The 27,446-nt window shown below is 40.9% G+C and overlaps 2 protein-coding genes across 5 annotated transcripts in view; one reads left to right on the top strand and one right to left on the bottom strand.

The window, feature by feature from the left end:
* Positions 1–1,892: 1,892 nt before the first annotated feature.
* Positions 1,893–27,294, top strand: RTP3 (receptor transporter protein 3). Of its 4 annotated transcripts, none has more exons than XM_070776801.1 (3): positions 1,893–3,006; positions 4,728–5,466; positions 5,787–6,134. In XM_070776801.1, the coding sequence occupies exons 1-2, from the start codon at positions 2,762–2,764 to the stop codon at positions 5,461–5,463; spliced, it is 981 nt and encodes a 326-aa protein (XP_070632902.1). In that variant the 5' UTR covers positions 1,893–2,761; the 3' UTR covers positions 5,464–5,466; positions 5,787–6,134. The 4 variants fall into 4 exon arrangements, with proteins under 4 accessions (XP_070632902.1, XP_019840040.2, XP_070632903.1 ...); XM_070776802.1 differs by lacking the exon at positions 5,787–6,134 and adding an exon at positions 26,721–27,294 and having other exon boundaries at positions 2,762–3,006; XM_070776803.1 differs by lacking the exon at positions 5,787–6,134 and adding an exon at positions 18,109–18,782 and having other exon boundaries at positions 2,762–3,006.
* The window catches only part of LRRC2 (leucine rich repeat containing 2), a 39,103-nt gene continuing 22,193 nt past the window's right edge, over positions 10,537–27,446 (bottom strand). Inside the window, exons 4-9 of the mRNA XM_019984483.2 lie at positions 27,290–27,446; positions 22,360–22,496; positions 20,600–20,745; positions 18,794–18,949; positions 15,923–16,059; positions 10,537–12,705 (exon numbers count right to left, since the gene is read on the bottom strand). Coding sequence (XP_019840042.2) covers positions 12,656–12,705; positions 15,923–16,059; positions 18,794–18,949; positions 20,600–20,745; positions 22,360–22,496; positions 27,290–27,446 — 783 coding nt within the window. The 3' untranslated portion in view covers positions 10,537–12,655. The remainder of the gene's footprint in view (positions 12,706–15,922; positions 16,060–18,793; positions 18,950–20,599; positions 20,746–22,359; positions 22,497–27,289) is intronic.

Below are 27,446 nucleotides of genomic sequence, written 5' to 3'. Positions count from 1 at the left end.
AAACTGAAGATGGCTGGGTGTGCTCCATGGACAGGGGCTGGGGGCTTTTATAGAGAAGACACAGAAGCTAAACAAGGAAATTATCTTATTGGCTATAGCTTGTGCAGTGGCCTAATATGACAAAGTCTATTTGGCTGCTTGTGACTGGTCGTTCTTAAGTTTCATTTTCTCGGATTCCAGTGTGTTAGTTCTGGCTGAGGTTTCAGTTTGCTTTCTAAGGCTACCAGGGCAGCATGACCACCTTGTTCTAATGGACTCCTTGTTTAATTTCTTTAACACAGAGGGCTGTGTTAGACGTTTTAATGATAACATTTATTAAAAAATAATAGGGGACTTCCCTGGTGGTCCAGAGGCTAAGACTCCATGCTCCCAATGCAGGGGGGCCTGTGTTCGATCCCTGGTCGGGGAATTGGATCCCACATGCCACAACTAAAAAACTATATATGCCCCAACTGAGACCTAGTGCAGCCAAATAAATAAAAAATTATGGTTGTTTGCTTTTTCACTTTTTTTTTTTTTTGCAATGTTAACAGAGTTATGGAAAAATAAAACTCAAAACACAAATAAAGATGCTTCAAGAGAGAACAAAGGGGCTTCCCTGGCGGCTCAGATAGTAAGGAATCCACCTGCAATGCAGGAGACCTGGGTTCTATCCTTGGATCAGGAAGATCCCCTAGAGAAGGGAGTGGCAACCCACTCCAGTACTTTTGCCCGCTTTGGGGATCTCCATATTCAAGCCAGAGCAGGTGGGGAGCTCTGTAGTCAGGTACCTGGGGTCTCAGAGGGCCCCAAGCCTCTCCTGAAGGAAGTAGGGGATGAAGCACCTCAGGGTGTGGCCATGCCCTCCCACCCACATGGGGACCTTGTAGCCTCATCTCCAGGGCACAGGAACTGCAAGAGCTTCTGTCTCCAGTGGGTGGAAGAGTAGGCTTGGACAGCTTAGTGTCCGTGAAACACTGTCCCACAGAGGCTTGGCACAAGCAAGGAAGTAAAGAACAAGAGCAAGGATGAAGAGGTACAGGCATTCGAAGGAGGGCCCTGGATGGCTGTGTCTTGCTTTGTGTCTCTCCTCCTGGATTCTCAGGACAGCAGCCCAGTTGATAAGGACTTTCAAATGTTAGAATGAGAAAGGGCAACTGAGCCTGTCTCCACCACTAATAGGGCTTTGGAGATAGAAAGGTGTGTTCCCAGTTAAAGGTGAGCAAACAGCAGAGTCAGGCTGAGACTCGCCCCTCCCAACGGAGTCCAGGGCACTCCTTTGGTAATATTTCGCTGGACGAAGTCACACATTCCGCATCTTTTAAAATCCCCTGTGGAACCACGTCCTGTACTTGAAACTGAGCCAGAATCAACTGACCTTTGTCCCTGAGGCAAAGACCTGGTTCAGGAGCCCAGTCCAGGGACCTAAGGAGAGAGTGGATCTGAGCTCTTCTAAAGTACGAAACCTCATGTCGCACTCAAGATCCGTCAGAGCCGGGGAGACTGCCAGGGTCCAGCCCCGGTTGGGTCCAGGGATTCCCTCAGGAGGACGGTGTTGGCGAAAGAATAGATAAAAGGAGAAAGAGATAAGGAAAGAATTTTGCAGTTAAGAAAATAGAGGAGAGAAAAGAGGCTGATATTCTTTGGTTTACGCAGAAAGCCAATAAAGCCCCAGCACAGGACTTGCTCTGTTCACGTAGGCCGCAGGCACCCTCTCGAATAGCTGAAGGTGCCCCACCTTAGGCACCTTCTCGAGTGGATCTTAGAAGCCCAGGCAGGAAAGTGAATGCAGAGGGCCCTTGCACTCCAGGGAATCAGCCTGAAAAGGAAAAGGAAAAAGAAATAACACGGGGAGACCAAGCCTGATGAGCATGGCCCACACTTTATTTTCCAAAGTAGTTTTTATACCTTAAGTTGTGCATGGAGGATAATGGGAGGGGGGTTAGAGTCATGCAAGGTCAGCAGTCCTTGATCCTTATCAAAGCCAGGCTTTCTTTCTGCAAGCTTATCATATGTAAAAGCTTTAGGTGATTTACATCATCTTCTGGCCAGGAGGCCTGTTAACATTTTATGACCCTTTCTTCAGAAAACTTATTTTTCTCTAAAGGTGATTATTCTAAAGTCAGGCACCACCCTCTGAAAGCATTAGGTAAAGTTGCATTCCTATAGGGCAAAAGTGTGGTGGGCTATAACAAGAAAAGAATTAACTCAAGCGTCCAAGGTTACAAACATTAAAGCTACTACTTACATTTCTATATACCAACTATATTAATCAATACACTCCCAGGGACACAGTAGGTAAGGGATATGGAAACTTGGCAGCAAGCATTAGCTCAACAAAGAAATCCTCTACTAGTTCTATTCTAACAATTTTAACTCTCTGAGAAGCTCTGCATTGTTAGACTATCTTAAGCTTCCCGTGCCTCTCGAGGTTGGGAGGCTGTGAACAATCACATGTGTAGCTGCAGGAATCTGAACAAACCTGTCAGGCAAGCTAGAAAGTCATCAGAATTGAATTGAATTTAATTGAATTGAAACACTCCTATTATGAAACAGTGAATTGAAACACTCCTATTATGCCCAGGAGACTTATTAACTAGAATTTTAAGTTGATTTTCTTACAGAGAAAGGTGGTCGGGGATAGCCCTCTGTTAATGTCAGAAGAGTTGGTGAAAGTTGTGAAATAGTAAAACAGACAGATTTTGGTTTTGGGGTAGATGCTCAGGCAGGTCCAGGGGGCCTCTCAAGCCCCGACTTGCCTTGCCCGTCAGGGCTCTCCCACATGACCTTGTCATGGGTAGGAACTCCCATGCTGGCTCCCGGCAGGAGACACTGCCACACCCAGCTCACTGCGATGGCAGAGATGGCAGAGATGGATCTGGACATGAAGGTGTGGAAGCGAGTGTTCCAGGAATTAATTCAGGAGGTGAAGCCATGTCACACATGGCAACTCACACTGGACAAAAGCCTTCTTCCTAACATCCTGAAGCCAGGGTGGGCACAATACCAGCAGCGGACCTTCGCCCGGTGAGTAGGGAGTGCGATGGAAATATTCCAGAAAATTCTTGCTCATTTCTTCTTACTTCATACACTCATTACTTTTCTTCTGCTCGTGCTTGTAAATTGGAGATTACAGGAAGGTGCCCATCATCCAAGATGCTTTAGCTTCATTAAAATTTTTTTCCTTATTACACTGAACCGCAAAATGAAAGCAAGACTGAGCTAATGCCCAGAGAGAGAAAAAACAAGCTGTGAGTGGTGAGAAGCAGTGAGGAAAAGAGAAGGGGAGGAAGGGAGGCTATTGCGCTCAGCCACACGAGAGCTGGATGAGCAAGGCTCAGGGCACATGTTCCCTGCTTTGGGGACACCTGGGATCCAACACAGAGTCTGTGGTGGGGAGGCCCTGTGTGCTAAGACCCCCTCAGAGAAGGGGTGGAGGGTGGTGAGGAGCTGAGCAACACACAGCAAACCTTGGCCCTCTCTACTCCGAGCTGATGGAGTCTTTTTATTTTTATTTTTTAAAACTCAGTTTTATCTATTTATTTATTTTTGCCTGCGCCGGGTCTTCACTGCTCTTGTACTGGCTTCTCACCGCAGCGGGTTCTCTTGTTGCAGAGCACAGGCTGTAGGCACACGGGCTTCAGTAGTTGCAGCACATGGACTCAGTAGTTGTGGCGCACAGGCTTTAGATACTCTGAGGCATGTGGGATCTTCCCCAACCAGGGACTGAACCCATGACCCCTGCACTGGCAGGCAGATTCCTATCCACTGCAGCACTGCAGAAGTCTGATGGAGTCTTTTAAAAATAGGACCTTCTGAGGTCATTCAAAGTCTAGCCCTCTCTTTTCCAGTTGGGAGAGTGGAACCTCAAGGGTTGGGGGTGGGGGCCTAGGGCCCCATCCCAGAACTGGGGCCGTGCTCAATCCCTTTTCTGGGAGAGGATCCAGGCAGAGGAAGCAGAGCTCTTCTCTCCTGGTGGTGTATGTTTTCCTGGGCCAGGAGCATCAGAGCAGAGTCTCAGCTCACTGCTTACAGTCTGGAGGCTGGAAGTCCAAGATCAAGGTGCCAGCTACTCTTCTGGGCCACAGGCTTCTTGTTGTGTCCTTACGTGGCAGAAGGAGCTGAGTTGCTCTGCCGGCTTGCTTCTGTAGGAGCACTAATCTGAGTCCCCAGGGCTCTGCCCTCACATCCTAATCACCTCCTAAAGGCTCCACTTTCTAACACCATCACCTTGGGTGTTAGGATCCCAATGTGGAAATTTGGGGGGTACACAAACATTCAGACTGCAGCATTTATCCACATCCACTTGTATCTATTTGTGGATTTCAGTTCAGGGTTCTTGGGGCTCTTGTACATATAGCCTCTGATCCACTTACATCTACATGTGAGGAAGCCTTGGTTTGGGGTCAAGAGACTGGAGCTCCAGTCCTGGCTCTTCCACTTGCTGGGTCTCCAGGCATGACATGTTTCCAGGGTGTGCCTCATCTCTAAAATGATTACACTGGACTTGGAATTTTCCCAAAGTCCCTTCCAGCTCCAAGGGTTTGTGATTTGCTGTTTTCATGGCAGACATACCCGTGGGTCACACTGTGTGTCGGTGGCATGATGGAGACAGGAACATGGGGCTCAGGATTTCTTCCCACTAATCCACGACCCCCATCAAATCACGTCTCTGTGTGTCCTTCCCACACAGCCCACAACTTGGTCATATTGAGCCAAGTTATGGGTCTTGTCTTCTGTCTCCATAGGTTCCAGTGTTCCTTGTGCTCTCGAAACTGGGCCTCTGCCCAAGTTCAGGTCCTTTTCCACATGCACTGGAGTGAGGGGGAATCCAGGGGGCAGGTGAAGATGAGAGTCTTTGCCCAGAGGTGTCAGAAGTGCTCCCAGCCTTCGTTTGAGGTTCCCGAGTTCACAGAAGAGAACATCTCAAGGATCCTGAACAACCTGGTGTTGCAAATTCTGAAGAAATGCTATAGAGAAGGAATTAAGTTCGTGAACAGTCCTATGATTAAGGCCATTGCTCTCAAAGGGCCACATAACAGTGACAACTGCGAGGCATGTCTGCAGGGTGTTTGTGTCCAGAATGACATAGGTCTGGCTGTGCAGTCACCAGTAGCCCTGTCCTTTCCCACAGTAAGCTCGCCCACCCTTGGGATCACTGCTGAAATGCCTTCTCCCACGAGTGGAAGCACCAGAGGGGAAGCAGTGATGAAAAAGAAGGTATTACCCAGATCGTGGTTTCCTGAGCCCACACCAGCTGAGAGCCTCCCTACTTCGTGGAGCCCAAGAATGAACACCAGCTTCCAGAGGGAGAGAAGAGACCAGGATTCCTCCTGCGATCAGAGCTTCTATTCCCACCCAGCCCAGCATCCCAGGAGCACAGGCATTGGTTGCTGCTGTTTCATCCTCACTTTAATTGTAATTATAATCATCATCGTAGCTGTAATTGTGGTAGCAGTCACTATCAGAGCCTCAAAAGCTTGATCGGTGAGTTTATAAAATCAGACACACAGTCATCTACTGTATAATCCCACTGACGCAAAATATTCAGATTAGGTAAATCTAGAGACCGGAAGTAGATTTAGGGATGCCAATCAAAGCACAGGGAAAGGAGAAATGGTGGACAACTATATAATCTGTATGGTGTTTTGGGGGAGTGACAAAAATATTTTAGAGGTGATGGCTGCACAACACTGTGAATGCACCAAATGCCACTGCTGTGTTCACTTAAAAATGGCTAATTTAACGTAAAGCTCACCTCAATGAAAAACAAACAAAAACACTGTAATTTCATTCATTCTCTGCAGAACTGAGACTGAGGCGTTTATGGCTCATGGAACCATTTGGAAATCTCATGCAACCCGGGGGCCCTCTCACCAGAATACTTTGCACAGACCTTCTGTTGTCAGTCTGTGGAGGTGTTTGCTGTTCAAAGCATTTGCCTGAAAATCCAGGTTCTAGGTCACAGGTCTCCACTGAGGAACTAACACACGGCTGAGGGGTGAGGCAGGAAGCTCCACCAAGGTGGGCAGTTATCCTGCCAAGGTCCATTTAACTTATTCTTTGTACTTTACTATTTCTTGTCACATGTTTTGCAATGTATGTTATTAGCAGAATGGGATAATGATGTGATAAATAAATACACACCCATTTGGTGTGTGTGTTCAGTTTCTCATTGACAGGGTTGCACAACCAAAATCATCAGGGTGGTTGGTGGTGGGGGAACCCTGCTCTGAAGGACCAAGGGTGGAAGCCTGAGCGTGGAGTCTCAGCTAGATTCTGAAATCCAGTTGTTTTTGTACAAGTTTGCTGTTCTGATTAATGAGAACTATTTTAAGACTCATTCTCACATCTTCTTTTAAACGTAGAAATAGGAATCCTCCCATTTACGTGGCTAAAATGAAAGCAAAAGTCATTTACAGCAAATGCTCCTTTTCCCTAACCCTCGTCCCCTTCTCCATCCGTCTGCCCCCTCATCAGTGTCAGCGGTTCCCACAAGCACAGGGGTGGTCTGGTCCAACCCGGCCTGCAGGCTGCTCCCTCTGGGGCAATCTCTACAACTACATCACTTTGCAAAACTGAACCTTTGTAGCCATTAAGCAACAACTCCCCCTTTCTCCTTCCCCCTAGGCCCTGCTAAGCAACATTCTTCTGTCCGTTTCTTTAAATTTGACTTTAGATATCTCATATGTGTGGAATTATGTAGTGTTTGTCTTCTTGTAACTGGTTCATTTCACTTAGCATAATACCCTCAAGGTTCACCCATGTTGTAGTATGTGACAGGATTTCACTTCCTTTCTGGGGCTGAATAATATTCCAGTCTATGTATGCACCATATTTTGTTTATCCAGTCATCTGTTGATAGACACTTGGGTTGCTTCCATCTCTTGGATGCTGGAACTAGTGCTTCTGTGAACTTGGTGCACAAATATCTCTTGAGTCTCTGCTTGCAACTCTTTGGGATATATACTCAGAAGTGGAACTGCAAGATCATATGATAATTCTATTTTAATTTTTTGAGGAACCTCCAAACTGTTCTGTAATTGCACCATGTTACAATCCCAACATAAGGATTCCAATTTCTTCACATTCTAGCCAACATTTATTTCATTTATTTTATGTTTTTTTTTTAACATGTAAGCACCATATCAATGGTGTAAGGTGATATCGTATTTTTGATTTGCATTTCTAGACAATGCATTTTTTTTATGATGAAAGTTTAATCTTCCAAGGCAATATCAGAAATAATATTTGTAAGAACTCAGCACAGAGATAACTACTGGGAACACAACCCAAATGTGTGGGTAAATTTTTCACAGACTTGAGCACAGTCTACATACCTGTATTAGACAAGTCGCTATTAGACTTAAAATAAATAGCAGGACAAGACAGAGAAAACACATGCCTAAGAAACAAGCACGTAGGAGAAATGAGGGGGCCCCACAGCCCATAAACACCTGGAAGCTGTGTGACCAGTGAGGTGGGAAGACATGCTGGATCATTAACATAAAAAGGGGTTCAGGGCTTCCCCGATGGCTCAGTGGTAAAGAATCCACCTGCCAGTTCAGGGCACACTGGTTCAATCCCTGGTCTGGGAAGATCCCATACGCCTCAGAGCAACTAAAACTCCTGTGCCACAACTATTGAGCCTGTGCCCCGGAGCCACAACTCCTGCACCCACGTGCCATAGCTTCTGAAGCCTGCGTGCCCTAGAGTGCATGTTCTACCACAGGAGAAGCCCCCACAGTGAGAAACCTGCACACCACACTAGAGAGTAGCCCCAGCTCACCGCAACTAGAGAGAAAGCCTGAGCAGCGACGAAGACCTAGCACAGCCAAAAACAAAAAGCAAAATCAAAAATTTTTAATTAAAATTGTTTTTAAAAAGGGGGTTCCTAGTGGAAAGCAAATCATTACATCTTAAAGTGGGGATCAGCCTTAAAGATTGTCTTCTCCACCTCTATTGTTTGCAGGTGGGGAAAATGAGACTCCCCCAAAGTGAAGTGATTTTTCTCAGGATGGTAGAGTGCATTTGTAAAGGAGCTGGCCTTGCAATCCGGGCTCCTTGAGTTCCAGTGTTGACTATCGGTCCCTTCAGGAGGTTACCAAATATATTCAGAAAGTCACAAGAATAAACGTGCTCTCAGTGAGAACCAGATCTATTTTGGACCAATTCATCACTAGTACCTGAGTTACAGGAGCTACCTGGGGTTGACCAGTTACAAGTGAAAATAGATTGTGGTGTAGCAGCTGATTAGTAAAGACTGAAATCCTAACCCCAGACAGTGTCCCTCCTCCCCTCAAAGCCACACCTCTACCGCTGCAGGCTCAGCCTTGGGTCCTCTCTGTCCGCCTGGTGAATTTCACAGCCAAGGCAAATTCATCTGTGTACCATCGTATCTTCTTTGATCCCAGTACCAGGGTTCTGCTGCTTTCCTTCCTAAGAATTATGAGTTAAGGCCTACTCAGCTGTAATTTGCTTCTCCTGTAATTTATATTACACTGCAATAAAATGACAGAAGCATCTCAATTTTTCATTCTGATGACACAGCTGGAGACTCTAAGCAGAGATATTTGAGTTGCCTACGAACACTAAAGTTTGGCACCATTACAAATTTTAAAGCTCAGATGTAATTTCCTAATTTTTAGAAATAAAACCAATGTACATACCATAAAATAAGCATTTAAACCTAAGTACACCACAAAACAATAACTAAGAAGACACACATATGGCCAAAAGCACATGACAAAGTGTTCAACATCACTAATTATCAGAGAAATGCAAGTCAAAACTTCAATGAGGTATCACGTCACATGGGTCAGAAAGTGTGACATCATCAAAAAATCTACAAACAATAAATGCTGGAGAGTGTGTGGAGAAAAGGGAACCCTCCTACACTATTGATGGGCATGTAAATTGGCACAGCCACTGTGGAGAACAGTTTGTGTGTTCAGTCGCTCGGTCATGTTCGACCCTTTGTGACCCCATGGACTGTAGTCCACCGGGCCCCTCTGTCTATGGGAGTTTCCTGGCAAGAGTACTGGAGTGGGTTGCCATTTCCTTCTCTAGGGGATCTTCCCAACCCTGGGACTGAACCCACATCTCCTGCATTGGCAGGCAGATTCTTTACCGCTGAACCACCAGGAAAGCTGGATAACAGAATGGTGTTTCCTTAAAAAATTAAAAATAGAGCTACCATATGATCCAGCAATTCCATTCCTGGACATATATCTGATGTAAAACATACTTCTAAAAGATACATGCACCCCAGTGCTCACTGCAGCACCATATGCAGTCTAAATGTCCACTGACAGAGGAAAGTATAAAGATGTGGTATGTGTATGCTGCTGCTGCTGCTAAGTCGCTTCAGTCGTGTCCGACTCTGTGCGACCCCATAGACGGCAGCCCACCAGGCCCCACCGTCCCTGGGATTCTCCAGGCAAGAACACTGGAGTGGGTTGCCATTTCCTCCTCCAATGCATGAAAGTAAAAAGTGAAAGTGAAGTCACCCAGTCGTGTCCGACCTTTAGCGACCCCATGGACTGCAGCCTACCAGGCTCCTCCATCCGTGGGATTTTCCAGGCAAGACTACTGGAGTGGGGTGCCACTGAGCCATAAAAAAAGAATGAAATGATGCCATCTGCAGCAACATGGACGGACCTAGAGATGATCACACTAAGAGAACTAAGTCAGACAGAGAGACAAACACCACATACATCACTCGTATGTGGAATCTAATTTTTAAAAATAATACAAATGCTCTTCTTTATAAAACAGAAACAGACTCTACAGACTTCAAAAACAAACTTTCAGTTACCAAAGGGGAAATGTGGGGGGAGGGATAAATTAGCAGCTTGGGATTAACATACAGACATTATAAAATAGATAACCTACCGTAGAGCACAGGAACTCTACTCAATATTCTGTAATAAGCTATAAAGAATCTGACAAAGAATGAATATATGTATAACTGAATCGCTTTGCTGTACACCTGTAACTAACACAACATCATACATCAACTACACTTCAATTAAAAAAAAAATCACTAAAGGTATCTAAGTTTTCTTTCCATTCAAAAGTAGGGAGATGCATCAAGGCAGGAAAGAATAGGAGGGGAAGACAGTAACTGCTTTCCAGAGATTGCTCCTCACAGTCCTGAGTTACTCTAAACTGGTGTTTGGCAAGCATGTCAAATGGTCGTTCTAGACAGCTAAAGTCAAGAAATCTAGTGTAGGTCTTGTTATTAATTAAAACGCACTACTCAATGATTTCACCCAAGTGTCTTTACCCCTTTACTTTCAACATATGAAAAATGGGTATCATAATAAGCTTTTGGAACCAGGACATTTTTCTCCTAAGAATTATATTTTCTTTCATTCATATTGCTTTAATATTTATACCTATATTCTACGTAAATTACTTTTCCAAATTATGAATCAATCCATATGCATCATGTAAAATGTTCAGATGGCTCTTATTTCCACTAAGATACTTAATCTACTTTAGAATCTTTCTGCATTTTTACATTTATATGAGTAAAGAGTATTTCTACAAGCCTCATGTTTAAGCTATATTTATTTAATTATGTTATTAAACATAATAAACATTATGGGATGTTATATAATACGAAATAATTACATATCAATGTATTCAGTACTTTTTCAGTTATTTTTATGTAACATCGATTTAAGGGGTTTTTTTTGCACAAAAGACTGGTTTTATTGAAATAAATTTTACATGAGTTATGGACAGTCAATTTATGTGAAAGCCCTCATTTCCCCCCTTTTGAGGTACATTTTCCATTTGGCTGTTATGTAACATATGCTGTGGCATGAGATAAAATTCCAAAATCATTCACATAGTACAACTGATAAATTTGCATTATATTTGTAAAGTGCTATAAATAAAAACACAACTGTTTGAGGTTCAATTAAAGTGACTTCTCATTTAATTGAGAAAAGAGACTCTCCTACTCTTTTCATCTCTTAACCTACCTCTCAGAGTTTGCCTTTAAGTTGAAGCAGTGCTCTATGGAACCATTACTATGTGGCTTTAGATTGTTCTGTCTGCTTTATATCTGTCGAGGATAAAATATTTAGAAGTATGATTAAACCTATGAAGACAAAATATTGAGTGTCAGTATTAATCCCTTGGTTCTTCAGATAAAGAAATAAAAATCATTCATTTCTAGTCCTGATTACGGAGAAGGCAATGGCACCCCACTCCAGTACTCTTGCCTGGAAAATCCCATGGATGGAGGAGACTGGTGGGCTGCAGTCCATGGGGTCGCTAAGAGTCGGACACGACTGAAGCAACTTAGCAGCAGCAGCAGCAGCAGTCCTGATTAACTTCTGAAAAACCTAACTGACTTGACTTGTGCTGTCCAACATGGTGTTACCTTTGGCTATTTAAATTTAAGTGTAATTGAAAATTTACCAGACATTGTTCAAGAGCTCAAGAAGCACATACATTTGTCAGTTACTAAATTAGACAGCACAGATGCAGAGCACTTCCTTCACAGCAGAAAGTTCTACTGGACAGCACTTGGCTAGACCACAGAGGACTGGATTGATATTAACACATATGAATATATGCAATTTTTCCATCTTAGTCACAAAAGTTACTTGTTTAAACTTATCTTCAACATATTCACAATCTTGTTTATTTTAGCCCAAGATAATAGTATAAAAATAGATATTTGTATAATTTCTCCAAATCCTATAATGTGATACCAAAGTTCAAAGCCCCCTAACGAACTCCTTCTTTGCCCATGTAAACTCAGTCTCCTCTGCTCTCTGGACCGCAGTGGCTCACCCGTGAGCAAAGTCTTCCTCTGGCACCTCAGGGAAGCCTTGCGAGGGACTCCTCATCAGTGTGGACTAGTCATTCCTGCTACCTTATATGACGGGTATTGGAGGACGGGTCCCCGGAGGCAATGCCTCTGCTCTGTGCTCTGGCATGCATCCTGGGACCCCCAGGAGGCCCACTCGTGGCAGGCTGACCATCATGGAGGCCCCACCAGGCTTCCCATGACCGGCCAGGCCCACATGTCCTCCACTAGAGCCACCAGAGCACCACCTGAGCCCAGTGCCTGGACAGACAATCCAGCCTGTCCTTCTGCCTTCAAGGCCCAGGTTATCCCTAAAGTCTTTCCTGAAAGCCTAAACTTGGTAAAATACAACTTAAAACATACGAAAATAGCAATTTGTATAAACCCAAGGAAAACCGTCCTCAGTAAAAGAAACGATGCGTTAAAACTCTTTCAAAATAACAAAATAAACTCTCATCTGACTAGTTCAATATAAATACTCTTTTCAACACCCCTTTATCCCTGGATCTCCAAAAACAATGCAGTCAGCTTCAAAATTTGGTCTTTTAAGTGATAATTTTTAAAAATAACACATTTTTTAAAACATTAAATGTGTATTATTTGGAAACAAGTAAATGCAAATGAACCTTTAAATATCAATATATAAACCCACTTATCGATTCTCCAGTCCACAGAGAGAGGTATTCACATATTTGAAATTTGAAAGTCATTTTTCCTAATAACTACGACAATGGTTTCTAGACTTTGCCTTTAAGCCCAAGCCATTACTTCTCTATGACAACCCACAGCAGGAAGATTTACAGCTCCACAGGTCAGGAAAATTCTGTAGTCTTCTGATGGATGACATCAAAGCTGAAGGCTGAAAGATACTTTGGTGGTATAGCTGGGAACAGATTCTGCAACAAAAAGAAAAATATATACTCAACCACTCCACATCTTATTATGAAGTGTAACTACAGCAAAATTCAAATTATTGCCATTTCATACTCCAAGTATAGAGATAAATGCATTTATTTATCACCATTAAGTCAATCACGACAAATGTGTAGTCATGCTTCACAGATATTTAGACCTAAGATAGAAGAATACATTATTTAAGATTGATTTTTAATTTTTAAATTTATATATATTTTTTCTTTTTTTTTTTCTGTGTGTTTGTTGCAGCACGCAAGTTTAGTTGCTATGTGTCATATAGGATCTAGTTCCTCAACCAGATATCAAACCTGTATCCCCTGCCTTGGAAGGCGGATTCTTAACCACTGGACCACCAGGGAAGTCCTGAAGATTAACTTATTATTAATTTTCATTCTTTTGTAATCTTTCCAACCACCTTACACAAGCTACATCAACATACTGGAAACTGTATGAGCCTAAAATAATAAAAGTTGATAAAATAGAAATATACAGCCAAGAACTATAGATGCCAGGTAGAAGAGAATATGGTTTATAAGAGAAGTCTGGGCTATTCCTAAACCAAGCACCATCTTATTAATAATCATTTTATCATTCTTGCTCTTCCCTGGTTACTGCACACTCTTTCTCTCTTCACAGCCAAAGTTTTTCAAAGGCTGGTCTATACCAATGGTTCTCAGACTCAAAGCATCAGTATCACCTGGGAACCTCTGAGAAATGCACATTCTCAGACCCCACCCCAGACCTGATGACTCAAAGATTCTGAAAGTGGAGCCTGTAGCTGATTCTCATGTTCACTAAAGTGTGAGGACCAGGGAGAGGCCTCACTTCTTCAACATTCTTGAATCATACAAAGTTGGACATCCACACAGACTCACCAAACTACTTTTTTTTTTTTTAATATTAACTTTTTATTGATAGCCTACAAGTCTTTTTCACATGCATTTGTGTACACCTCTTTCTATTCCAAAACTAAAATCATATCGATAAATCTACTTTTTAAAACAAATTTATTTATTTATTTATTGTGGCTGCACCCTGCGGCATGTGGGATCTTAGTTCCCTAACCAGGGATTGAACCCTCACCCCCTGCATTGGAAGGCAGAGTCTTAACCACTGGGCCGCCAAGGAAGTCCCACTAAATCTACGTTCTTTTCCTTACAGTGATGAACTCTCTAACTCAGACATTAGTCTGAAAGGGAAGGAGAGAAAAGAGAGAAGATAGCACGATGAAGAAGAAAGAAACTTAAAAAAATTCAAAGCATATGTCCAACCACATCTAGGTTGATCTATTAAGAAATCACCATTTTTGTAGGTCATACACAGCTGAATACTGGCAATATCATTTAGTGCAACCTAATATGAATATATGAAGGATGCGTGAGTGTGTGCATGCATGCTCAGTTGCTCATTCATGTCTGACTCTTTGCGACCCTGTGGACGGCAGCCCACCAGCTCCTCTGTCCATGAGATATCCCAGGCAAGAATACTGGAGTGGGTTGCCATTTCCTTTTCCAGGGGATCTTCCCTACCCAGGGATTCGAACCCACATCTTCTGCATCTCCTGCATTGCAGGCAGATTCTTTTACCACTGAGCCACCAGGAAGCCCATAAGAAGGATAGAATTATGATAATTATTTAGAAACCAACGAATGGATTCAAAACCTATTATCACTAAAGTTAACTTTTAAAATCAAACCATTTTTATTGCTGGCCACATAGATGGAAAGATTAATACCTGTTTTCTCTAATCCATTCTTACATTTTTATAATAGTACTATAACAGAATTATGAACAAATGAATAAAATACAAGAAAGTTTTCTGCAAGAGGAAAATTATACAACCCAAAGATAAATTTTGACAAATAAATGGTTCTGGTATTTCAGTTTCATGTTTAATATAAATTTCTAATTTATTTCATAACATTTCAGGATTCAGGATTAAGGATGGACAAACACATGAGAGGTAACTGTATAGAAATTTTCTTATTTTAACTGGAAAAATTTTACTTTGCCAATAAATGGTATTTTTCATTAATGTCATGAGATACCTGAATATCTGAATGTGACTTATCATCTTCAGATACCCACTAACAAGGGAGCAATAAGCTCACATGTATGATACTTTCTGAGAGTGACTGAGGGAACCTGTCCCCAAGTGCTTGTCTTCAGAGTCACGGGGCCAGGGCTACATCCTCCCTAAATCCACATGCACGACATCTTTCATTCAGGTCTGTACCCAGCTTATCAAAAAAAAAGAGAACTGGAAAAATTAAGAGATAACTTGTGGGCACCCACGCTCAGAAAAGGAAAAAAAAGAAAAGAGGCAGCAAAAAAGAACAAAGACTAATTGATGCCTTTCCTTGAGTCTATGTTTCTGACAGGAGGAAGGGGTTCTAAGGCTTCTGGAACACTTTGGAAACAGCCACTGGGGAAAACACGTCACCTTTTCCTGAGCTACTGTGACTGCCCCGTTCCTCTGTATCATTTAGTTATGCAAAACCAAAACTAAATGCATCTACTTACTAATCTGCCCGGTGTTACTAGTGGTAAAGAATCAGCCTGCCAATGGAAATGTAAGGGATGTGGGTTCGATCCCTGGGTTAGGAAGATCCTCTGGAAGAGGGCATGGCAACCCACTCTAGTATTCTTGCCTGGAGAATCCCCATGGGCTGAGGAGCCTGGAGGGCTACAGTATGTAGGGTCGCAAAGGATCGGACATGACTGAAGCGACTTGGCATACACACACTAATCTGTCATTTTGTTTTTTCCTTTTGTGATATTTTACAGGTATACTTTGATTTATATAACAGATGACTTTTTTAGAAGTTAAATTTAAATGGATTTTGACACGGAAACTTCTGTTCTATTAATTAAAATACTATTTTATCAATATCATTTCATTACAATCCCACATAAAGTTAGTAATGCAACCTTCACATCTGGCATGTTTCCCGGCTTTTCTGTCACATGGTTGAGGATGTATTAAGCAGGCTAATACACTAGGAAATTTTGATTATTTAACGAAAGGAAATGTATCTCTCTCTTTTTCTTTTTTGGTAAATAGAAAATAATTTACAAAGTAACCTGCCCCTAACCAATCAAGTTTTATTTAGTTTGGCTTACAGCAATAAATGTGTTGCATGAGTGACTGGAATTCCATACACTCATTTTAAATAATTTTACATATGAATAACCTACCTCGTTCTTTAAGATCTTCAATATAGGCTTTCATAAATTCTTTATCAAAATGTTGGCGATCTCGTTCACTCTCCATCATTTCATCACCATCTTGACACTGGGTATTCTCAAGAGGATTGTCCTTAAGACTTACAAATCTATTCAAGAGAATATGGAAAATACCACCACTTTCAGCTGTGCACTTGCAATTGTGCAAAAACCTCAGAAGTCAACCTTTGTGGCACTAAACCCCAATTTCTCACTTCTTCTTGGAAGTCACAGATGACCACATAATAGTGTCACCAGTGGGATTTCACCGTGCAGAAAGCCAGTAGGATTACTGGATTCAGTTTATACCAGACTGTGCAGAGGCTTGTTGGGAAGATGAGAGGTACTTAGCCACAGACAGCGGACAGTGGGCATGAGGTGAACAATAACCTCTCCATCAGATATGATGCCTTACTATGTTTGATATTACTCCCAGTTAGTGACAGCAAACTCTTAAAATGTTGTGGCTATGTTGAAAAGGGCTCAGATGAAATCCCCATCAAAGAAATATTTAAAATATGGACTACTGTGACAAAAAAAAAAAGCTAAAGGAGACAAGCCAAAATGGCATTTGACCTAATTTCTTCACAATTTTGAAAGATCTTTTGATGTGAAAGATTCTACAAATATATCTATTCAAAATAGGAAATCTTTCAAACAGTCTTTGGTTGCAATTGTAGGCCCTACTAAGTCTTGGGGAATTTAGTCTACTTGCTTTGGTTTGTAGAAGAGATGTTACATACCTATATTACGAATATACATATATGTGTATATATATGATATCAGCCACATAGCTAGTGAAAGATTCTACAAATATTTCTATTCAAAATAGGAAATCTTTCAAACAGTCTTTGATTGCAATTGTAGGCCCTACTAAGTCTTGGGGAATTTAGTCTACTTGCTTTGGTTTGTAGAAGAGATGTTACATACCTATATTACGAATATACATATATGTGTATATTATGATATCAGCCACATAGCTGTTAGCTTTATATATATATACATATATATATATACATATATATATATATATATATACCCCAGTTAATTTTCCTTTTAACTTTATTTAATAGCTAAATATGGGGAAAGCAAAAAGGCTTTACTTCTTATGTACATAGATCCATTTAACTTTTCATTTGCAATTTCTTTCATTGAATTTTTATCACTTTTTTTAATCCAAAAATAAGACATATACCTATATTTTATCATCTTTCATTTTTTATCAAAGTAATCACTGTACATATCTTAAAATTTGAATAGCACAATGATACTTTTTATGTAAAGCAACCCTGCCCCTTCGCTCCTCTCCCATCTCAAAGAAATTTGTCATTGGTCAATCACTGTTTTTACTGAATCTATTTGAAATTATCTTTTACCATGGAAAAATACTTGAATGTTGTTCAATCAGGTGAAGGTATTCCTCCCCTTATCTTCAACTCCCTCTATTTCCCTAACCTTCCTCCCTCCCAATTTTTACCTATACTTTTATTTTTTCAACATTTTATTATGAAACTTTTTCAAACATTCAGCAAAGTTGGAAAATGTTACAATGAACACCCCTGTACCCACTCCTAGGTTCCACATTAAACACTTTACTGTACTTGCTTTATCACATCCCCATCCACTGATCTACCCACTCCTCTAGCCACCCATCAAGCCACCTGATTTTTTGAAGCCTTTCAAAGCACATCACAGACATTGTGTAGTTTTACACTGTTAACGTCAATACCATCCACGTTCCGATCTGTAACCACATTTAACTTTTCTATCTTGTTTGCAGTTTGATTCTAGAATTGAAAACCAGTTTATAATATTTGTGTGTTTGTGACAATTATCTGGTAAGTCTTACAGATACCTTCGTATTTTGAAAATGAGACAGCAAAATGTTGTCTGGACATCTTTATATGCAGACAGCGTTTGCCCGGCGGACAGCCCCGCTGTGGCTGACCACTCAGGGAGCAAATCAGTCCCCTGGGGAATCTCCAAACACAAAAGTCCAGGGTCATTCCCTCGGGGCCTCCCTAAAGCAAACCTCACACTTTGGATCAGTGGGCTAGACTCTTGGTGCTGAGTGATCTGCCCAATGAAATCAAGGAGATCTGGAAGGCCGGGGATCACCCGTTTGTATGAAGCTTTCCTTTTGCTCTTTCTGTTTTTAGCACCGTGGCTCAGTCTACACCTTCCATACCTGAAATCCGACTACCACGCATCTTTGGAGTCCTCCAGGATATGGCTCATCTCTCGGTTTGCCCTCTGAGCTTCAGCCTATTTCATCCTGTTTCCATCAGTCACCAGTGTGCCTCTGCTGAGTATCTCCCAGAAATGTGTTGGGACCTCTCATTCTGTGAGGGCCTTAACTGCTTCTTTCATCGTTGTGGGTCTATACATTTTTTTCCCCCTCATCTTAATGGGGTCTCAAGATTGACAGAGGTTAAGTACATCATCATGTATCTATTGTTGTTATCATCATTAACCTGGCAATTCTCATTCATTTTATAGCCTCCTTCCCATATTTAATTTGTGGCTTAATCCAGATTCCTTTTTATATGTTACTTATGACTTTATATGTATTTATCTATGTGTGTGTGTGTGTGTATTCGTGCCCTGGGCACATATCCCTCTGTGCCTTCAGCCAGCAGGTAGCATTTATCCAGAAATCCTTTGAGCTATACCTCCCCATGCCATTGGCCAAAGACTTCAAAATTCCATATGAAAGCGCCAGAATTTCTTGTTCTCCGAGTAGGAGAACCATTGAACATGGTTCCTGAGACGGAGGCCCAGGCTCCAGGGGCTCCTCGCTCTTACCTTGTGTCTGAATGGGTCTCTACTGGGCCGTCTACTCACTTTAAAGGAGTGGAGGAGTCACAGAGGGCTGTTGGGAGCTCCACCAAGTGGTCCCCGCTGACGACTAACAAGGTGAGCTTCTTAAGGTTAAGCAAGGCATAAGGAAGGTAGGTGAGCTTGTTCTTGTACAGGAGAAAGGTCTGCAGTCCTTCTAGCCTAAGAAGATGTGAAAGGGATTAGAACTCAAGGACTTAGCCTCACAGCCAAGAAAAGTGAATTACAGATAAATTCTAGTAGGAAATCCCTACTTAGTTTGTTTTTCATATATGACCCTTATAAGAATAAACTGGCTACACGATTTAAATAAAGTCATACGGGGTGACACGATTTGGGTTCTTTGTTTTTTAAGTTTTTACTGAATTAATTGGCAATGGAAGATACAGATGTAGCAGCAGGATAAGCAAATTACACAATATACAGTAGGCCATGATGGAACTTATAAAATCAGTGTATCTGCCATTCTATCTAGTATCTACTCTGTTCCCACAGGTAGATATGGGAAAGAAATCATATTAGAGCTGCAGTGAGAATAAACAAATTTTGGTAACGTATTTCCTCTTGTGAGAACACAGTTACTATTCTCTCATCGTACTTTAACTTTAAATAAACCTGCAGAGTAAGAAGGAAATGAGCAAAATATGGTCCAAATATGTTATTCTCTGTTTTCCATTGTCTTCTAGCTCAATGCCTGCCTCTCTAGCTTTTTATTTCACTCATCTGCAAAATTTTGACTGATCCCACAAAATATTTCACAAAGTTCCCCTTGTGTTTCAAACTAAAACAATTCCCACTTAGTCTCATAAACCAGGAAAGAATCCATATACATCACATGTCCCAGGAGTAGAGAAAGGTCATGAGATGGTGTTCAGGACCAAGCCATTTTCAGTTCCTGTGTCCCAACAGCTTACTATTCTACTTTATGATGAACACTATGGAGTCCCGGAGGCCAGAAAGTTTGTTTCATCCACACTTGAACTCAGCCCACTTCCTGGGCCTGCCGTACAGAAGCCTAGTAATATTGGCTGATTGAATAAATGAATGAATCTATCTTACATGATTCTGTACAGTAGTTATTTTTTAAAAAATGAAATAGCTGCAAGGAGAGAATTTAAAAACCTTACTAAGCATATCAATTTTGTTTGAAACATTATGTATAATAAAGCAATAAATGAAACTGATAAAAATTATCCTGATAGCCTATATAGAATGAAATGTTTCTATTCCATACATAATGAATTTACTTTCCCACTCCTGGGGAGTAAGGGAAAGCTAAGCTTCCATTCTACTGAGGACTAAAGTAAAACAAAGATGTGTTCAAATTGTGTGTGTGTGTGTATATATATATATATACACACATACACACACAATACATATATATATGCGTATATATATATTGCATTTAAACTGTATATATATACATATGTATATATATATACAGTTGACCCTTGAACAACATAGGTCTGAACTGCGTGAGTCCACTCATATGCAGATATTTTTCAATGGTAAATATTACAGTATTGCATGGGTCTGTGGTTGGTTGAATCTGCAGATGCAGAGGAACCCTTGGTACAGAGACCAACAAGAAATTATATGCAGATTAAGTCCCTCATTGTTCAAGGGTCAGCTGTACATGTATCTGTATGATGTAGACTGACAACTGTCTTATTCTATAAAGAACCAAACTAATTTCTCAGAACCAAGAAACTCTGGAAAATTAGTTGATCTTGGAAAACACTCATGTGTCGGGCATGTTTGAAATGTTAGCGACTAGTTCATGTCCTGCACCTTCAGAATGCAAGTAGCTACCTGTCTATGTCTTGTGGCAGGTCACTCAGGTTATTGTTGCTGATATCCAACCACTTCAAATTAGACATCCGCAGGACGCAGATCGGGACGCTGGCAAACTTGTTTGCTGAGATATCTACGAATGAAACTTGCTTCAAATTACTTAACTAGGAAGGAATAACAAAATATTCTAATTACTTTTTAATTTTTTAATTTATTGGGGTAGCATTGATTTATTACAACGTTGTGTCTAATTAGTTTTTAACAGTGGGAATTAAGTTCAACTAATAATTTTTAGATTGACGTCTCTTACCAAAGGCATTTATGTGAACATATGCAAAACAGATAAACACAGTGTATATTCTGAACACCTGTTGTGTGTTGTTCACTGTGCTACCTTCTAGGGGTAATAAGACGAATAGCTCACAGTGGCTGCCCTTGAGGTGTTTATATTTTCATAAATGAGCAAGGCTAATTTATGTAGTAAGAACTAGTGTGAAGAAGTTTCCAATTTGCAACACTCAGTAACACAGAGAAAGGAGTGAGGTGAGAGTCAGGGGTCAGGAAAGTGTCAGAGAATGGAGTGTTTGAATTGGGTCCTGAGGTTCCTTGACAGGTGGAAAGGTTGGGGAGGACACTCAGGTGGGGAACAGCACGTGCAAAGCCAGAGAAGACAGAGTGTAAGCCTCAAAGAGTAGTATGACCTAGCGAAGCCTGTTTTAATGGGTTCTGGCAAGTCTTCAGGAGACTCACACTTGAATTGGTAAAGAGACACGGCAAATGATCAGAAATCTCCACTGTTATTCGGAAGGGCATGCCCAACAGGACTTACTCATGGAGTGGACATGGGGCACGGGAGCAAGAGAGGTCAAAGGTGAGTTGGCTTGCTGCCAGCCTGCACATCTGGGAGAGGACTGGGCCTCTCTGTAAACATGGGAGCACTGGGGAACGAGAAGCTTGTGGGAAAATCTTGAGCCCTGGCTGTGCCCCTCACCAGGACCATCCCTCGGCATGTCCCGGGTCACACAGGTGCTAGAGTGGAAGCAGACACTCCCTCTCACCCAGAAGTTTCCAGGAAAGAAGAAGAATACGCCTTCCGGGACTAGACAGAGTCAGGGGCCAGGGCCTTGTCAGAGCCTCACCAGCGACACTATTTTTAGCCTATTCATTAGCAGCAGGATTTGTGAGATCCTTATTGCTCTTCAAGCACAAGAAGCTTGTTGAGTTTTATTTAACAACAAAAACTGTTGACTTTCATCTGTTTCATTTTATCAGAAAATAATTTAAAATGATTTCCCCAATGAATACAGACAAAAAAGAAACAAATGGATATTTTTTAATTAATGGACTTCTCGAATCATATCTATGGGCTATTTTACTTACCTGCATTTAAATTTTTAAAAATTTTATCCACTTTATTTATTTCCAATTGTTTCCAATTTTTTTCTACATTATGGGTAAACAAGTTGGGATCTGCATTATGGACATCAGGCATCACATATTAAATAGACATTAGATAAAAATACCTTGCATGAAAATAGGATTTATTTTGCCTAGTTTTCTTTTGATAGCGGCTCTGAAATTAAATTTGAGTTGTAGCCAAGTGTAAGCACATTTCTAAAGACTTTATATTAGCTGGTTTAGGATGATTAAAATGTCATGAAAATGTGACTTAAGTAAAGATGGATTTTATCTTCTAAAACTTGTTCCCATATTACAGACCATTCCGTGTCACAAACCAAGTAAAAGTAAATCACCATGCAAAAATGTTTCTTTCTTACTTCAAAAGGGAGCTCGGTTAATTCTAGATTTCCAGAACAATCCAGTTTCTCTAGATTTTCACAGTCTCCCAGTTCTGGAGGAATGCTCTTCAGATGGTTGAAACTCACGTTGAGTTCCTTGAGGTTCTTCAAACAACCTGTTATCAGAAGAAAAAATCAACAGGCATGGTGCAGGTTCATTAAGGTCTTTTAAGGACAAAAAGCAAAACAAAGATATAAAACATTTGTATAAATGATGGTGGCAAAGGCATGCAACATGATTTTGTGTTTGTTTTCTAAGCACTCTGATTAAATGTCTGCTCATCTTTTATCTTAAGCATTTTGGTCATAGATCAGAGCATTTTTTGCTTATTTTTTATCTGTTTAATCCTTTGTGAAACTATAGGCAAGGGGGATGTGGGGGATTTTTCCTCCACATAGACTGAGTCAGGGCCCAAAACCTGCAAACCTCTCTAAAATCGTATGATGAATGAAGTAACAGGCAATGGCTTTGAAGTGGTCCAGTTCCTAGGGGCAGACTCTGATGGGAGGCAAGCTAAGTACTGAAATACACACAAAGCTCAATGTACATGGTAAATGACTTCAACAAGAAGACTGTTCATAGGCTGCATAGAATTCATTTATCTTTCGCTTCATATTTGCATTTATTAATTATGACATATTGTGCTTCCTAAATAATATGTGTGCTTTTAAAAAGCCTAAATCCCTTTCACAGGCAGAAAGCAAACACACTAAGAATATTAGGCAATAACAGATTGATGGAGAAACACCACATCCCACTTCTGACCAGTTTCAAATCAGAAACCAGTACAAGAGTAAATATATTTAATATTCCAAAAATCATGTCACGCATGATCTAAAGCATTACTTTAACATTCTTAATCTAAGTTTAAAAGTTAGAAAACCAAAAGTATTGTTTATTTTTGCAGAGCAGGCACTCAAAATACAAATTTTCTTGCCATTTTATAAATGAGAAAGGGAAACAAAGAAAGACAGTATATTGGCGTTAGAGCCACTTCTGAGTCAATTTTTGTGGTCTCACTGTTAGAAGATGATGATGATGTTGTGAAAATCAGTGGCCCCTCCAACTTACCCACCTGGTATACACTGCAACTGCAACCTTATAGTCAGGTATTGGTGTCAAAATAGCAGGATGGATTTGGGGCCTAATATAAAATAACAAAAGATTGTTTCTCTTATGGGGAGGGCTGGGGAGCGTGTGATCAGACTAACGCTCTCCATAGGCCCAGCTTCTGTAAGACAGGGTCACACTGCACAAACCTTCTTCAGTTTAAATAAGGAAAGTTAAGATTGGCACAGATAGTGTGAATGTTCTAAGCTGTCTAGTCTCCAGATTCAGGAGAGTAAATGTGTCTATTAAAGAGTTACCTGATCTGGTTGGTGGAGGCCTTTGCTCCAGTACATTAAGGACACATTTATACCAACCGTACATGCATTTATCGCAAGGGGATGCAAAGAGAAGATGAGGTAATGGGAGAGAAAACTGTATACAAGTTCCTTCTAGCTGGTGCAGAGAAAAAGTAGCAGCTTTGGCAAGTCTACCTCAGATATAACATTTTAATAATTTACAGACATAAAGAAATTGCATGCGTATGTATTCACATTGTTGTTCTCCTTGCCACATTTTCATGATGTCTGATCTCATTATACAAACACTACTTTTCCTCTCTCAACAAATAAGAACTTGGCATTATTCATCTGAGATGAACTCAGTAGTCCCCATCAGAGATAGCGAACAGCATTGTCATCAAGCACCATGAGCCTGAAGATCCGGGAAAAATCAGTTTTTCAGTGTGACAAGGGTCCCAAGTCACAAAAACCAAAATAAAACCTTTAAGGCACTGCTATGGTCTGAAAATTCATACGTTGAAATCCTAATGCCCAAAAGTGATGTTATTATTAGTAGGTGGGGTCTTTGGGAGCTAATTATGGTTGGGTAAGATCATGAGGGTGGAGCTCCATGAGGGATCCATGGTCTTGTAGAAAAGATCCCACAGAGCTCCCTGGCCCCTTCGACCACGTGAGGATGCAGGAAGAAGTGTGCAACCCAGAAAAAGGCCCTCCGTCCACCATGCTGGCACTCCGATCTGACTCCAGAACTGTGAGCAAAAAAATTATTTTATTTAAAAACCACCCAGTCTGTTTTTTTTTATAGCAGTCTGAATGATCTAAGACAGGCATCATAGCTCCAGCATATTATATTTCTAAATAGCTAATGAGTCTATCCTTTCCTGCAATGTTCCAGGATCTTTTCCAACTGAAATGAAATCTCCCTACTTATATAGCCCATTCTCCCAGGGCCCTCAGACCTAATTGCCAGTGAGCAAAATATAATCTAATTGGGGTACAATTTGTTGTCCAGAGGCTTCTAGCTTCTAGAGCCCAAAGAAAGCATTAAGGAATTTACATACTTTAAATTAGTTGAGTAAACAGTTTTAAACTACTTCAATAATTAGCTATTTTAAACCCATTTAATGATTATTCCTCAGAGTTAAGAGGACCACTAACTGTCATGCTTAATTTGTCAGAAATAATTGTCCTGATAATGAGAAACAGGATACCCCATTTGGTGACCACTTCCCCTCACCCACTCTGCTCAGCCAATGCTCAGTTATTCTCTAAAATAGCTCTGTAAGAGATCCAGTTCCACCTCCTTTACAAAAGAGAGCCATTCAACATAAAAGAGCTTAAAAAAAAAAAACAGAAAAACACACAACTCTTCAGTCCTCTTTCTAGCCAATCACATTCTGTTGATTTTTTTTTTTAATTTCTCTCTAGTGTGTAAGGAGTTATACCTACTCCACCAGGAAAAGACCATGTCTTGAATTAGCATATGTTTAGTTCTTTTCAGCACATTTGGAATGATTTGTCCTAAATGTCCACAATAGTTGTGCTTGAAAAGAAGGTGTATTCCAAACACTCCAAGTTAATAACTCGACTAGCATCTAAGAAGCAAGCAAGCAACAGAAAATAACTCCCTAGAATAAAACAAGGGCCAGTTATCACCTAAAGACCCTCTTTTTATTATTTGGCCCTTACTTTTCTTATGAATGCCCTATGTAATGATAAAAATTCTATACTTATCCATCACAAGAATCTTCAAACTAGGGATACGATATATTTCTCAGCCACGTGAGGAGAATTTTTGTGACTCTGCCAAAGTCACAGGTGTATTTGGCTGAATTATATTCAGTTGACTTGAAATAGACTCAAAGTTACAAGGTGGATAAGATATTTATGTATGACTTATATCCAGTATAGAATGTGTAAAGTTTCTGAGACTTCTTTCCCCTCCCCTCCCACAGTGTTTTTGACATGCAAAAACACTCAACTAGGGAATTTTAAAGGTGGCAAATATTATTTAAAAAGTCTGACCCCTTATCCTGCAAAGGAGGATACTAAGATGCAAAAAAATGAAAGTATTTGCCCAAGTTACTCAGACTAGAATTGTGTCTTCAGAATCTTAGATCTAGTGTCCAATTACTTAGTTTAAATGTAAAATATTTAAAGAAGAAGTTAAATAAAGCATACCATAATCATCACTCAGCCATTAGGGAGAATGAGGAAGGATAGGATATTCTGATATTGAAAAATAACATTTATGTAAAGATAACAATGATGAAAATGATGAGAGTGGGGAAGTGAAAGTCACTCAGTCAGTCGTGTCTGACTTTGTGACCCCATGGACTATAGAGTTCATGGAATTCTCTAGGCCAGAATACTGGAGTGGGTAGCCATTCCCTTCTCCAGGGGATCTTCCCAATCCAGGGATCGAACTTAGGTGTCCTGCGTTGCAGGCGGATTCTTTACCAGCTGAGCCACCAGGGAAGCCCAATGATAGTGGTGGTGGCTAGCAATTGTTGAGGGTTGATCTGTTCTAAACGCTTTCTTTGTATTAACTATTTAATCTTTACAACAACCTTGTGAAGTAGATATTATTATTATCACCATTTTACAGATAAAGAAACTGAAAACCAGTGAGGGACCTGCCTAAGGTGACCTTTCAGTAAGTGAAAGACCCAATCAGCCTGACCCTAGAGTCCATCCCCATCTTCAAGGTATGATAAGGGAAAAGAAGGCTTAGGCTGAAGAACACAGTGTGAGCTCTTCTGTGGAAGTATGTTTAGTGTGCATATACATTAACATAAGCATACATATAAATATATTTAATGGGCATATATTTTAACATATATTTATAAATATGGCTACAATGTAGAGCTCTAGAAGAACATTGGATATGTGTATAATTTTGATACCAGGAAATAATCCTTGCTGAGAGAGCTGACTTTACATTTTATGTCTTTCTAGAATGTTTAATTATTTCGCCCTGCTCATTACAGAGGTTTATGGGGATGATATGTCTCCAGAAAGACTTGAGTGTCTTGGAAGAATCATAACGACTATGTGCCCAGAACAGCCATGTGCTTCACGCACGAGAGAAAGAGAAGCAGTGACGATCATTATCATGGACTTCACTTACGGTGAAGCGAGTGAACAACAGAATGATTGAAAATAAAGAATCTGGACCAAAATAAAACCATAAGCTAAACTAAACTCATCAGTGGACTCTTATGTGGCAACAATATATTGTATCTTATATTTATAATAAATACATTATTGCATGTTTGTATTTCTAAAGCCAAAAGAAAAAAACCAAAAAGTTTCTAAACACAGCGCTGCTCACTCATGAGACTTGCCATTTCTAAGGAAGTGGCAGATGTCAGCACTGCTGAATTACGCAGGGAGATCCTGCCATCACTACCCAGAGGGGACACTGTGAACCAGCAGCTCTGGAGAGACATGAAACGGCCCCGAACAGCGACGTCCTGGGGCAGCAGGAGAAGGAAGAGTTCTCCGTGTCCCCTGCTTCCCAGACAAGGGCCCTGAAGGTTCCAGCTAAGGAACATACCAATTTCAGCTGGAAGACGGGAGATCTGGTTTTTTGGCAGATCCAGAATCCTCATGGCTTGAAACAGTTCGATATACTTAGGAATGATCTGAATCAGAGTATTGCTGATGTGCCATTCTTTCAGATGCGTCTGCTCCTTCAAAGAATCTGGGAACTC

This window comes from Bos indicus, chromosome 22, assembly GCF_029378745.1.
Source record: "Bos indicus isolate NIAB-ARS_2022 breed Sahiwal x Tharparkar chromosome 22, NIAB-ARS_B.indTharparkar_mat_pri_1.0, whole genome shotgun sequence".
Classification (NCBI taxonomy): Eukaryota; Metazoa; Chordata; class Mammalia; order Artiodactyla; family Bovidae; genus Bos; species Bos indicus.
The sequence above is the reverse complement of the archived record's forward strand: the minus strand, read 5'-3'. Positions and strand labels throughout refer to the sequence as shown.

What these genes read in the sequence shown, in the direction of transcription:
- RTP3 (XM_070776802.1), top strand. Translation starts at nt 2,762, where the DNA reads ATGACCTTGTCATGGGTAGGAACTCCCATGCTGGCTCCCGGCAGGAGA. An exon ending in CAGCAGCGGACCTTCGCCCG is followed by an intron (nt 3,007 to 4,727) that starts GTGAGTAGGGAG and finishes CTGTCTCCATAG; the next exon opens with GTTCCAGTGTTCCTTGTGCT.